Below are 15,081 nucleotides of genomic sequence, written 5' to 3' on the forward strand. Positions count from 1 at the left end.
ACAAAGACAACATATTTGATGTTCAAACTGATAAACATTTTTTTTGTTGCAAATAATCTTTAACTTTAGAATGTGATGCCAGCAACACGCGACAAAGAAGTTGGGAAAGGTGGCAATAAATACTGATAAAGTTGAGGAATGCTCATCAAACACTTATTTGGAACATCCCACAGGTGAACAGGCAAATTGGGAACAGGTGGGTGCCATGATTGGGTATAAAAGTAGATTCCATGAAATGCTCAGTCATTCACAAACAAGGATGGGGCGAGGGTCACCACTTTGTCAACAAATGCGTCAGCAAATTGTTGAACAGTTTAAGAAAAACCTTTCTAAACCAGCTATTGCAAGGAATTTAGGGATTTCACCATCTACGCTCCGTAATATCATCAAAGGGTTCAGAGAATCTGGAGAAATCACTGTACGTAAGCAGCTAAGCCCGTGACCTTCAATCCCTCAGGCTGTACTGCATCAACAAGCGACATCAGTGTGTAAAGGATATCCCCACATGGGCTCAGGAACACTTCAGAAACCCACTGTTAGTAACTACAGTTGGTCGCTACATCTGTAAGTGCAAGTTAAAACTCTCCTATGCAAGGCGAAAACCGTTTATCAACAACACCCAGAAACGCCGTCGGCTTCGCTGGGTCTGAGCTCATCTAAGATGGACTGATACAAAGTGGAAACGTGTTCTGTGGTCTGACGAGTCCACATTTCAAATTGTTTTTGGAAACTGTGGACGTCGTGTCCTCCGGACCAAAGAGGAAAAGAACCATCCGGATTGTTATAGGCGCAAAGTTGAAAAGCCAGCATCTGTGATGGTATGGGGGTGTATTAGTGCCCAAGACATGGGTAACTTACACATCTGTGAAGGCGCCATTAATGCTGAAAGGTACATAAAGGTTTTGGAGCAACACCATCCGAGCAACGTTACCATGGACGCCCCTGCTTATTTCAGCAAGACAATGCCAAGCCACGTGTTACATCAACGTGGCTTCATAGTAAAAGAGTGCGGGTACTAGACTGGCCTGCCTGTAGTCCAGACCTGTCTCCCATTGAAAATGTGTGGCGCATTATGAAGCCTAAAATACCAGAACGGAGACCCCCGGACTGTTGAACAACTTAAGCTGTACATCAAGCAAGAATGGGAAAGAATTCCACCTGAGAAGGTTAAAAAATGTGTCTCCTCAGTTCCCAAACGTTTACTGAGTGTTGTTAAAAGGAAAGGCCATGTAACACAGTGGTGAACATGCCCTTTCCCAACTACTTTGGCACATGTTGCAGCCATGAAATTCTAAGTTAATTATTATTTGCAAAAAAAAAAAAAGTTTATGAGTTTAAACATCAAATATCTTGTCTTTGTAGTGCATTCAATTGAATATGGGTTGAAAATGATTTGCAAATCATTGTATTACGTTTATATTTACATCTAACACAATTTCCCAACTCATATGGAAACGGGGTTTGTAGATTGTCACTGAAGGCATCAAAACTATGAATGAACACATGTGGAGTTAAAGTGCCAATGATTGTCACACACACACGGTGCGGGGAAATTATGGAGTGAAATAACTGAAAACATGTTTTATATTCTACTTTCTTCAAAAAGCCACACTTTGCTCTGATTACTGCTTTGCACACTCTTGGCATTCTCTCGATGGGCTTCAAGCACACCTGTGAAGTGAAAACCATATCATGTGACCACCTCTGGAAGCTCATGGAGAGAATGTCAAGAGTGTGCAAAGCAGTAATCAGAGCAAAGTGTGGCTTTTTGAAGAAACTTGAGTATAAAACATGTTTTCAGTTATTTCACCTTTTTTTGTTAAGTACATAACTCCACATGTGTTCATTCATAGTTTTGATGCCTTCAGTGACAATCTACTATGTAAATAGTCATGGAAATAAAGAAAACACATTGAATGAGAAGGTGTGTCCAAACATTTGGCCTGTACTGTATATATATATATATATATATATATATATATATATATATATATAAATAAATAATAAGTGATTATTATATATACTGATTATTATTCATATCCAGCCAGGGAGAAGAAGCTGCATACACACACTAAATCACCATGGTGACACGCGTTGACATGACAACCACTGCCTGGATGAATACTCTGGCTGATTGCTTGACTTACCGGTAATGTCTAAATAGGTGCTTCCACCTTAAAGTGACGTCACAACGTAGCCAGTCTGCAAAACCCTGCTTAAAGAGGCATCCAAAACTGCGTGAAAGCTCACGCCAAAATGCATGAACCGTATCATTTCATTACACGCATATCCAACGTTGTAACATTTACAAGTAAGAAAAGATGACGTTCATCATAAGTCCTCTTTACCTTCCAACTGAACATTGATATATAGAACATAGAGCTAGTAGTTGAATTGGGACTGTGTCACAGTGGGGTCTCCACTGTGCTGGTGCCAACTATAAAGAGAGCAGAAGGATCTCTGTGACTCACCACTCCTTGAGTGCCGCCACCACCATCATCATCATCATCGCTACCACTCGAGCATTGGCTGCTTTCATCGCTTAGGACTTTGGATGTTTCCACTTTCTCCCCTTTTTCTTTGTCAGGGGAGAATGTCATTGGCTGCAGTGGGATTGAAGGCGGGGTTTGGACGGTGCGAGGGTTATTGTGAGTGTTTGGGGCGGTCGAGTTGGTGAGATCTTCTCCGTTACTGCTGGTCACCTCCATGAGCAGGTCGTCGTCAGTCTGCGCCTTTGCAAAGTTGACAAAGACCTAAATAATGGAAAATATGTTGGTATATTTGAATGGAATTTTTATAAGTGTTTATTGACCAGTAAAATGTGCTGTCAACATTTGAAGTGACTTGAACAGAATAGAGTAGATAGAGTAACACACATCAGTAAAGGCCCAACATTCATACCAACTCAAGTGTTTTTTCCACATATAACCAAACGAAAATACTAGTTTATAAAACACACTGCAGTAAAACAGAAATCACAGTACGCAAAAACAACCGGTCACAAGAACAGTTTCCTCCCCCGGGATATCAATCTGTCTCGTTCACGACGTCATCTTTTTGCTTTGCTCTATTCATCACTGCACAATTATTCATTAGCCTTGCACATATTAGTTATTTAAGTTAAAGTACTAATGATTGTCACACACACACACACACTAGGTGTGGTGAAATTTGTCCTCTGCATTTGACCCATCACCCTTGTTCACCCCCTGGGAGGTGAGGGGAGCAGTGAGCAGCAGCCGTGGCCACGCCCTGGAATCATTTTTGGTGATTCAACCCCCAATTCCAACCCTTGATGCTGAGTGTCAAGCAGGGAGGTAATGGGTCCCATTTTTATAGTCTTTGGTATGACTCGGCCGGGGTTTGAACTCACAACCTACAGATCCCAGGGCGGACACTGTTAGAATAATTATATATATATTACCACACAACTCTTATGCTTAAGGGCCGTTGCTATAGTTATTATTAATTGTGCTGAAGTGGTATTTTTCTTTGTCTGTGCAAAGCTGGCAATCCAAAAGATTGCAAGCCAGTCTCTAATCAGTGTCTGTGTCCAGGAACGGCCTGCTGACTGCCAAGGCAGAACACCGCCATGACGCAGTCAGAGCAGAGACAAGGCTATCACCAGTGTCAACACATTTGCATTTCTTGAATAATCATATATTGTGTCTAACTGGAGCTGTCGAGATTACCCCTTTCCCTCAGCGACAGCTTCAGTGATGTAACCAGGGACCTCCCAAATAAATAGAGGAAGCACGTGGGCTAGACTTTAGAGCGAAGCTTGGATCTGTAACTAGAGTACAGCCCAAATAACGTCTTTCCTCAATTGAGCAAAATTTAACTCTGTCTCTGCATGATTCCTTGCTTCTCGTCTGTTTTAATAGATGTCATCAGTGTTTGAACCTGACAGACATCCATCCATTTTCTACCGCTTATTCCCTTCGGGGTCGCGGGGAGCTGGAGCCTATCTCACTCTAACCACAAATGGTTAAGACTGCTGCCTCTCACTCAGTAATAATGGTACTTGTTTATATTTTAGTTAATTGTTAATATTTATTCTTTATATTTAAGAAGCGTGCAGAGTCTACCGAGTCCAATTCCTTGTGTGTTTAACATACTGTACTTGGCCACTGATGTAGGGACCTGAGCCGTTAAGCAGTTGATGAGCTCACATTAGTTATTATTTTCATGTATTCTGGATCATTTCCTGTTAAGCACTCCTATTTTTCGTCCCACTTCCAGTTTGCTTGGATTTTCCACCACTCCTCCTGTCCGAGCACCGGCTCAACCACCTTTCCTGCACTACCATGAGCTAATGCAACGAAATGTAGTTCTTATCTGTACTGTAAAGTTAAAATTTGAATGACAATAAAAGGAAGTGTAAGTCTAAGTCTAAGTCTATACCTGATTGGCAATCAAGACACACCTGTTCCTTGTTGCCAATCAGGATGCTTTATATGCCAGTTGTTGCTTTTGTGCTTTGCATCTATGAGGTTTTCAGCAACCGTTTTTGCCTTTCTGTGCACTCCCGAGCTAGTCACCCTGTTGTGCACTATTTTTGGTTTTGTGTGCACTCCCAAGCTGCACTAGTTTCTTTGCTGCACTATATTTGATTTTTGTTATTAAATACAATATCACTTATTATTTATTTAAATATTTCATTGGCCAAAACATTTAAAAACAATTTTCATACTCAAAAATGTGAGTGCATGGATTACGTAAAAAAAAAAAGTTTTAAATCTACAATTAAAATAATTACAAAACCTGCAATTTTTATAAATTAAAGGCGATTAGACTTGTAGATGACGGCTTCGCTGGTTTTCAAGTTTAATTTGCAATTTTATTTAAATTATTCTTGACTATCCAAATTTAGGGCCAATACTTTTAAAATATGTTTTGATAGCAAACCAGTTTTTTCTTATAACCTTTTTTTATAGATATTTTTTTTACCACCCACTCTTTCCCATTGGATAAGGGATGTGTTATTGGATCTTAAACTAGAAAAAATAAGGTTCAGGTTACGTGGTTCTGAAAACACTGAAATACTTCGAAGCCTTTTTTACTATTTTTTGAGAAACCCACTACACATGTACAGGAATAATTAGTTGTGCTGTTTTCTAATCAATTCTTAGCATTATGATGTGCCATTGATATCCCTGTGTTGATTGGGTGCTCATACATGACCAGGATTTCGATTATTATCAACATCAACTATCGATTCAGTTGCGCTATCGCTGTAATAGTGAATTTCAATTCAAGACAAGCATACTTAATTGAAGATGTTTTCTGGTACATGGATACCCAATATCCTAACATTTGTAGACGGTGAGATATTCAACAGAGTGACTGTGTGAAGAAGTAACATTATTTTTCTCGTGTGAATATTGTATATTTTGTAAAACAAAATACTTTTTTTTTTTTTCATCGTGGCCTTGATGATACAGGCCTCGGTTATTTAAAGAAAGACTTTGGACACAAAAGACTCATATAAAGGTGATGAGTGGACTAAGGGCACAATGGCACATTTTGTACTCAGCAACTAATTCAAAAGGAAAAACTAGATACATGCATAAGATCAAATACTAGAGCAGCATAAAAAACAAGTCTATGAATATAATAATTCTAAGGTTTGATTGGAAATGTCGCGCAGGAATTGATTTAACAATAGGTATATTATTGTACAATGTGGAGAACAGAACTGCATCCTACTGAGCTAGAACTGTCATTATTGTATCTTATTGTGCAGTTGAGTTCACAAACTATAGCCAGGAAAATAAACATATTTTTCAATGAATACCATTATTGACATTAGGGCTGTCTTCAGTTGAATCGGATTTGTGATATTTTTGCCCATTGTCGACGATCAGTCAAATCAGGTCATGTCTTGCTTTTGTTGTGATTTTTCTGGTGGTTAAGATTTATTTCTGTTTCAGTGCGCCTTTCCTTGGTTACCTCTGGTTGCTAGGAGCGCTGATTAAACTCACCTGACTCTGATTAGGGATCAGGAGGCTCACACACGGTATAGCACGATTGGTAGTGTCAGAATAATTGTATCTAAGTTATCACAAAACTTTGTGTTTCAATGAGTTCCCGGCGAGCAGACAAAAGCTGTCTTTGAACCTACCAAGCAAAGGCTTGTAAAACACCACTGTGTAGGATGGGAAGCAACATGAAGGTGTTCTGTTTCTTTCATGTATTGTAATCAACAGAAAGATATTGTCTTGACCCAAGAACTACAAAGCGGAGAGGAAGCAGGGCCTGACTCCCCCCAAGGCGACCTCTTCTTTGAACTGTTTTACGGCCTTTTCTGTGAACTCTTTTACAACCTTTTCTTTGAATTGTTCTGTAACCAAAGGCGATGGCTGTTTACGACCCACGTACTTTAGAAACACCTGTTGCCATTTAATCAGGGAAAGTCCAAATAAAAGTACAATTTGTCGCCAGAGCGTGATGGAGACTGTAAAAGAGTACAGCCCAGACGTTTCTCCTCAAATTGAGCCAAATTTAATTCTGTCTCTTGCTTCTTGTCTCGTTTAATAGATGTCATCAGAGTTTGAACCTGACAGGTAGAGTGGCCGTGGCAGCAACTTGAGGGTTCCAGATTCGATCCCTGCTTCTGCCATCCTAGTCACTGCCGTTGTGTCCTTGGGCAAGACACTTTACCCACCTGCTCCCGGTGCCACCCATACTGGTTTAAATGTAACTTAGATATTGGGTTTCACTATGTAAAAGTGCTTTGAGTCACTAGAGAAAAGCGCTATATAAATATAATTCACTTCACAAGCTAATCAGGTGGAGTTTATATGCCAGTGTCACCCTGCCTTCCATGTGGGATTATTGCTAGTCACTGGCAACTGTTATTTTGTTTACTCTATGCTATAATACTTTTTCCATGCTACTACCGTATTTTTTGGAGTATAAGTCGCACCGGCCGAAAATGCATAATAAAGAAGGGAAAAAACATATATAAGTCGCACTGGAGTATAAATCGCATTTTTTGGGGAAATTTATTTGATAAAACCCAACACCAAGAATAGACATTTGAAAGGCAATTTAAAATAAATAAAGAATAGTGAACAACAGGCTGAATAAGTGTACGTTATATGACGCATAAATAACCAACTGAGAACGTGCCTGGTATGTTAACGTAACATATTATGGTAAGAGTCATTCAAATAACTATAACATACAGAACATGCTATACGTTTACCAAACAATCTGTCACTCCTAATCGCTAAATCCGATGAAATCTTATACGTACTAAATAATATTATTTGATATTTTACGGTAATGTGTTAATAATTCCACACATAAGTCGCTCCGGAGTATAAGTCGCACCCCCGGCCAAACTATGAAAAAAAACTGCGACTTATAGTCCGAAAAATACGGTACTTTGATTGCCTTGAGCTTCACGTGCACTTCCCAATGGCACACGGTCTTGTATTTTCGCCTTGCTTAAAGAAATAAATAAAGACTCTTCTGTCCTTCTGCATTTTGGGCTAACGACCACCGCTATGATGTAACTACAACGTGACAAAACTTGACTAAACAGGACGTAAAAGTCAACGTTTCTGTATGAAAACCTGCGGAAGGACCTTAACGTTCTTCAAGATGAGAACTGTAGAATAATTCTCACGACAGAAAAATTATAAACAAAAATATTTTCCCAATTGGGAAAATTTTTGTTTGCGGACAAAAAAATATTGTATATAATAAGAGATGTGACATCACACCAGGAAGCAGCGACCACTCTGAGGAAGTGGAGAGACAGCCGAAGCTAAGATTTCTTTATTTGTCCGCACACAATAATCTTGACATTATATATTTAAAGAAGACATGCTAAACACAATCAATGTATCCGCCCAACACACCTGCTGTAGGTGAGATCCTAAGCAGAAGGTTTCTCCTCCTACGATTACTACCAGACGATTTAAATCTTAGACTATTTGAAGACAGCCCTAGACATTACCATCATTTTCATTGCAATGTATTTTGATTATTTCAGCTTTTAATTTCCACAGGTTTATTTGAAGGGGTGACCAGTTAGTATATTGACAATCACTACAATTATATTTCTGTAATGCCATACCTTGTCTGATGTATTATTTGTATTTTTCTTCTGTTTTCTAATGCATTTTTTGCAACAAATTATATATTTTGTGTAAATCTAAATTCTAATAACCCCAAGACTGAATACCTTTGCTCTGTTAAAGCAATCATTTTGACAGCATCAAATATCAAGTGCACCTTCAATATGGAAGGTTTGTGTCATGTCCTCACCTGGTCCAGGGTGGTTTGGGAAACAGAGAAGTCGCTAATACCCAGCTCCTCATAGTTGTTGGCCAGCACACCAAACAGTCGAGCCAGGCAGCAGGCGTGTGAGGGCAGCTGGTACTGCAGGATGTTGTGGTGTTGCTCCCTCAGCTCGATGACAGGGAAGGAGTGCTTCATGTAGTTGATGACGGGGCATGAGCCTGGATTGGATTGACTGTCTCTCAGACGAAGGATGATGGTGTAGCCGTCACCAAACCTGTTTCATTGACAATGGGAGTTGTTGGTTGACTTTTTTGCAGCAACAAATGCGCAAAACAGATGACAACTGCGGTTCTAGCAGTTTTCATCTAATTCATTAAATTAACTTTGTGGCTGTAGGTCAGACTTGGTTACCTGTTTTTCAAGTGTTGCACTGATCCAAGACACTGGAACCTGCCGTTGACCATGATGGCCATTCTGGTGCAGAGAGCCTCACACTCCTCCATACTGACATGGCAAGTAAAATATAAATGCAGTTAAATATCTAATATCAAGGATTTCCCACTCAACATTTTTTGCCTCCTATCCAATCTTAGTTTGAGTCCCGATCTGATCCTCTGACAGCAAAGTATAGATTATAGCAATTTATTTCTTAAAATGTGGTATTTTCTAGTATTGTTTTATCTGTGATATTAAATGCCACATGTAAATTATTTTTAACCAAACAAAATGGCTAGTGCACTATATATATATATATATATATATATATATATATATATATATATATATATATATATATAAAGTACAGGCCAAAAGTTTGGACACACCTTCTCATTCAATGCGTATTCTTTATTTTCATGACTATTTACATTGTAGGTTGTCACTGAAGGCGTCAAAACTATGAATGAACACATGTGGAGTTATGTACTTAACAAAAAAAGGTGAAATAACTGAAAACATGTTTTGTATTCTAGTTTCTTCAAAATAGCCACCCTTTGCTCTGATGACTTTTTTGCACACCCTTAGCATTCTCTCGATGAGCTTCAAGAGGTAGTCACCTGAAATGGTTTTCACTTTACAGTTGTGCTTGAAGCGGTGCAATAAATCTAGCATAATAGTGTGAGAGTCCAGTCCATAGTGTATCTAACATAATAGTGTGAGAGTCCAGTCCATAGTGAATCTAGCATAATAGTGTGAGAGTCCAGTCCATAGTGGAACTAACATAATAGTGTGAGAGTCCAGTCCATAGTGGATCTAGCATAATAGTGTGAGAGTCCAGTCCATAGTGGATCTAACATGATAGTATGAGAGTCCAGTCCATAGTGGATCTAACATAATAGTGTGAGAGTCCAGTCCATAGTGGATTTAACATAATAGTGTGAGAGTCCAGTACATAGTGGATCTAGCATAATAGTGTGAGAGTCCAGTCCATAGTGGATCTAACATAATAGTGTGAGAGTCCAGTCCATAGTGGATATAACATAATAGTGTGAGAGTCCAGTACATAGTGGATCTAACATAATAGTATGAGAGTCCAGTCCATATTGGATCTAACATAATAGTGTGAGAGTCCAGTCCATAGTGGATCTAGCATAATAGTGTGAGAGTCCAGTCCATAGTGGATCTAACATAATAGTATGAGAGTCCAGTCCATAGTGGATCTAACATAATAGTGTGAGAGTCCAGTCCATAGTGGATCTAGCATAATAGTGTGAGAGTCCAGTCCATAGTGGATCTAACATGATAGTGTGAGAGTCCAGTCCATAGTGGATCTAACATAATAGTGTGAGAGTCCAGTCCAGAGTGGATCTAGCATAATAGTGTGAGAGTCCAGTCTATAGTGGATCTAACATAATAGTGGGAGAGTCCAGTTAATAGTGGATCTAACATAATAGTGTGAGAGTCCAGTCCATAGTGGATCTAGCATAATAGTGTGAGAGTCCAGTCCATAGCGGATCTAACATAATAGCGTGAGAGTCCAGTCCATAGTGGATCTAACATAATAGTGTGAGAGTCCAGTCCATAGTGTATCTAACATAATAGTGTGAGAGTCCAGTCCATAGTGAATCTAGCATAATAGTGTGAGAGTCCAGTCCATAGTGGATCTAACATAATAGTGTGAGAGTCCAGTCTATAGTGGATCTAGCATAATAGTGTGAGAGTCCAGGCCATAGTGGATCTAACATAATAGTGTGAGAGTCAAGTCCATAGTGGATCTAGCATAATAGTGTGAGAGTCCAGTCTATAGTGGATCTAACATAATAGTGAGAGTCCAGTCCATAGTGGATCTAACATAATAGTGTGAGAGTCCAGTCCATAGTGGATCTAACATAATAGTGTGAGAGTCCAGTCCATAGTGGATCTAGCATAGGCAGCTTGCCCATCACTTGATATATATAACTTCTATTGTAAATATCAATTTAATAACTTTAGTATCATTTATATACTGATAACATACTCCGTATCGAGATCTGGATCACGACTTTACATTGAAGCTCAAGCTGATATCTTCTTGTATCATCCTGCTCAATATGTGCGTGTGTAGCACGCTTAGCCATTCTTTTTCTTCTAGTCCTCCAGTGATAAGGGAACTTTGAAGAAACTTTGTTTATTTGCCGGCTTGGTGGTGAGGATTAGTATCTTAGAAGCGACTTCCAGACGATGCGTCGTTGCAGCTTGGTGTCAAATGTGAGCCAGTGTGCTGGCAAGACACGCACCCTTCTGGAATTAATGCAACTCTTGCATGTGTGTAACACGGAATATGGAAATGTAATTGTGTCTCCCGGAGCATGCATCCATTTTGAAGGAATCAGTCACACGAGTACAATCTTTAGTCATGTAAACATTTGGACACAGCTGCAGTATAGATAAAAAAAAGCAATAATCGGACCCGATCTAATCCCGTGATCGGGATCAGGACATCTCTATTATACTTTGATACATATAAATATGTCAAATAACATCACTGCTTGACCAACGATAGTGTTGGGACGCTTTTGACAAGTATGCAAACAGCCCCCTTTACCTGTGGGAGGTCAGAACTACAGCCCTTCCCTCTTTGGTGATGCTGAGGATGCAGTTCCACAGGAACCTTTTAGCTTTAGGATCCATGCCAGTAGTGGGCTCATCCTGACAAGAATGAGAAAAATATCATGTTTTGAGAATGAGATGCAGACAATTTTACTATTGATTGATACCAATGTGATATGATGTATATATACTACAACAGTTGAGCCACAAATAATTCATATCCTGGTAATTTTGATGACTATCATGTTTTGAATCAAAATTACCCTGTTTATTTTTTATTACTAGGAAATCAATCAATCAATGCTTATTTATATAGCCCTAAATCACAAGTGTCTCAAAGGGCTGCACAAGCCACAACGACATCCTCGGTACAGAGCTCACATAAGGGCAAGGAAAAACTCACAACCCCAATGGGACGTCGATGTGAATGACTGAGAAACCTTGGAGAGGGCCGCATATGTGGGTGACCCCGCCCTCTAGGGGAGACCGGATACAATGGACGTCAAGTGGGTCTGACATAATATCAAGTATATATCATATACTTGTCTTTGCTTTTTTATTTATTTTGACGAACCAATGTCCGGAATTGTTGTGTTGTTTCTTGATTTTTTACGTTGAACAAAGCGAGCACAGTACCATGTTAAATTCATTGTGTGTTACATACTTGAACAATAAAGAGGATTCTGATCCAATGTTGTAAATGTATATAGTTTATTACAATACTCTACTGTATATTGTGCTATAGGTCAGTGTTTTTCAACCACTGTGCCGTGAGATACAGTCTGGTGTGCCGTAGGAGATTATCTAGTTTCATCTATTTGGGTTAAAGATATTTTTTGCAAACCAGTAATTATAGTCTGCAAATGATGTGTTGTTGTTGAGTGTCTGTGCTGTCTAGAGCTCGGCAGAGTAACCGTATAATACTCTTCCATATCAGTAGGTGGCAGCCGGTAGCTAATTGCTTTGTAGATGTCGGAAACAGCAAAAGGCAGCGTGCAGGTAAAAAGGTATCCAATGTCAAGGGGGGGGTCGCAGCTCACTACGGGTTGTTCTCCCGGGATGCAGAATGGACTACTCCGGACAAGGTGTGCAGGTAAAAACATGATTTAATTACCCAAAACTCAAAGAGGTACAAACAAAAAAGGAAGACAAAGCGAAGGCACAACGCACTGATCGCACTTGGAGCTAAAGCACAAAACTTAGCGCAGGAAACAAAGAAGTATAACACTTAGCATGGACTTGAGACAAGTAATACTCACAAAACTTTGGCATGAAACAAAACTTCCGTAACAGGTTGCATGAAGCAAATAATGACGCCAGGCCGACTGACTGTCAAAGGCAAACTTAAATAATGCCTCTGGTTAGTGCTCGGGGAGCAGGTGAGCGGCAGAACACTAATCAGAGACAGGTGAACATAATTAGCAACAGGTGCGTGAGTCCAAGACGTGGAAACAGGTGACACTAATGGTTGTCAAGGTAACAAACAAACAAGAAAGTGCAACCAGGAACTATGGAGTATTTAAACAGAAAATAACATAAAACATGATCCAAACCACAGATCATGACATCCAATGCTTAAACCAAAAATAAAGAAAAGGTGAGTGCCCCTAAGAAAAGGCATTAAAGCTTAGGGATGGCTATGCAGAACGAAACTGAAACTGAACTGGCTACAAAGTAAACAAAAACAGAATGCTGGACAACAGCAAAGACTTACTGTGGAGAAAAGACGGCGTCCACAAAGCACATCCGAACATAACATGACAATCAACAATGTCCTCAAAAAGAAGGATAAAAACAACTGAAATATTCTTGATTGCTAAAACAAAGTAGATGCGGGAAATATCGCTCAAAGGAAGACCTGAAACTGCTACAGGAAAATACCAAAAAAAAGAGATAGCCACCAAAATAGGAGCGTAAGCTGTTTCTTCCTACTCCCTTTTGAACATGTTGAATAGAGAAACTGGAAATTGTGATGCATCATGTTGTATGCGTGCATGTTCGAAATAAATTTAAACTCAACTCAACGCATGTACATTAGTATTAACATAATTTACTCAGTACTTTGTTGATGCACCTTTGGAAGCAATTATAGCCTAAAGCCTTTTTTGAATACGATGCCACTAACTTGGTACACCTATCTTCAGGCAGTTTCGCCTAGTCCTCTTTGCAGCACCCCTCAAACTCCGTCAGATGGGATGGGATGTCTCTGTACATTGCTGTATTCATCTAAGTCTAGCAAGGAGCTGACCAAGAACCCGATGATCACTTTATCAGAGCTACAGCATTTCTCTGTAGAGAGGACAAACTTACAGAAGGACAACCATCCCTGCAGCAATCCACCAATCAGGCCTGTATGGTAGAGTGGCCAGAAGGAAGCCATTTCTTAGTAAAAACTTTGCCAAAATGCACCTGAAAGACTCTCAGACCATGAGAAACAAAATTCTCTGGTCTAATGAGACAAAGATTGAACTATTTGGTGTGAATGCCAGGAATCATGTTTGGAGGAAACCAGGCACCGCTCATCACCAAGCCATTACCATCCTGACGTTGGTGGAACTGGGAAACTCGGCAGGATAGAGGGAAAGATGATTGCGGCAATGTACAAAGACATCCTGGATGAAAACCAAAGCTTCTCATCCAACTTGAATACATCAAGCTGTAATTGCTGCCAAATATGCATCAACAAAGTAATGAGCAAATGCTGTGAATACTTATGTACATGTGTTTTTTTTATTTTATTGTATTTTTGTAATACTTTTCACATTGTCATGGGGTATTGCCTGTAGAATTTTCAGGAAAAAAAATATTTTATTCCATTTTGGAATAAGGCTGTAAAACAGCAAAATGTGGAAGTGAAGTGAAGCGCTGTGAATACTTTCCGCATTAAGTTTGTATTTCTCTTATTATTCTTATTACACACATAACACACACATTCAGCTGCCGTCTACTACTGGTTTTGATACTGTTTTTGGTAACGGTTGCAGCTGGTTTTGATATTTTTGATCACTTGTACAAGGCTGAAAGAAAGATGACTTTAAATGCAACTCCAAGTTCAGACTAAAGAAAGAATGTTACAAAGGTTAAAGTCTCACAAAGGAGGAACTACCCTCAGATGTAATATTTATAATGTATAGTATTATTTATAATCAGATACACATTAGTTATACATGCTCTTGCCAATATTCCGCTTGTCAATGATGGATGCGTTTCCCTCTTCGTCACTTTCCCTTTTTTATGCGAGACTCCACCTTCATGAACACAACTTTAAACTTGTCTGCCCTTCTGTTATGAAAAGATTGAATCATTGGGGCTCACTTTTCAGAAGCTCCCGCTTGCTCCTGGTTTTGATCGCATGCCATATTTATTGACAATGCTTTTGCGAGAGTGAGACCAATGCTGTAACATTTACCTGTGATTGGTTTTAAATAAATCCTTGTGAAATCTTCCAGAAGACACAACCTTTGACTGTTCAACAGAAGAACGCGGGTAGAGTCTAACAAGTTTATACTATGGGTGTTATTCAAAGCTGTCTTTTGGTCAACAAGTTCAATCCTTACCAGAAATAAGACTGGTGGAGCTCCGATGAGGGCAATGGCAGTGGAAAGCTTTCTCTTGTTGCCTCCACTGTAGCGTCCAGCTTCTTGTTCAGCATACTGGCTCAATCCCAGCTTCTTCACGCCCCATTGAGCCACCTGAAGCACAGCAGATAATGTTTCATGCTTCTCAGTGACCATCTCTGTTAGGAGGGATAATTCAAGTTGCTGAAATATGATTATGATAATGCCTTTCACCCATTCT

The 15,081-nt window shown here is 39.5% G+C and overlaps 1 protein-coding gene across 1 annotated transcript in view; it reads right to left on the minus strand.

Annotated features, from left to right (window-relative positions):
- Window positions 1-1,899: 1,899 nt before the first annotated feature.
- Window positions 1,900-15,081, minus strand: part of abca7 (ATP-binding cassette, sub-family A (ABC1), member 7) — a 104,214-nt gene continuing 91,032 nt past the window's right edge. The window contains exons 46-50 of the mRNA XM_061975903.2: window positions 14,841-14,975; window positions 11,279-11,382; window positions 8,668-8,760; window positions 8,281-8,530; window positions 1,900-2,753 (exon numbers count right to left, since the gene is read on the minus strand). Of these exons, the coding sequence (XP_061831887.2) occupies window positions 2,406-2,753; window positions 8,281-8,530; window positions 8,668-8,760; window positions 11,279-11,382; window positions 14,841-14,975 (930 nt within the window). The 3' untranslated portion in view covers window positions 1,900-2,405. The remainder of the gene's footprint in view (window positions 2,754-8,280; window positions 8,531-8,667; window positions 8,761-11,278; window positions 11,383-14,840; window positions 14,976-15,081) is intronic.

This window comes from Nerophis lumbriciformis, linkage group LG14 (assembly GCF_033978685.3).
Source record: "Nerophis lumbriciformis linkage group LG14, RoL_Nlum_v2.1, whole genome shotgun sequence".
NCBI lineage: Eukaryota > Metazoa > Chordata > Actinopteri > Syngnathiformes > Syngnathidae > Nerophis > Nerophis lumbriciformis.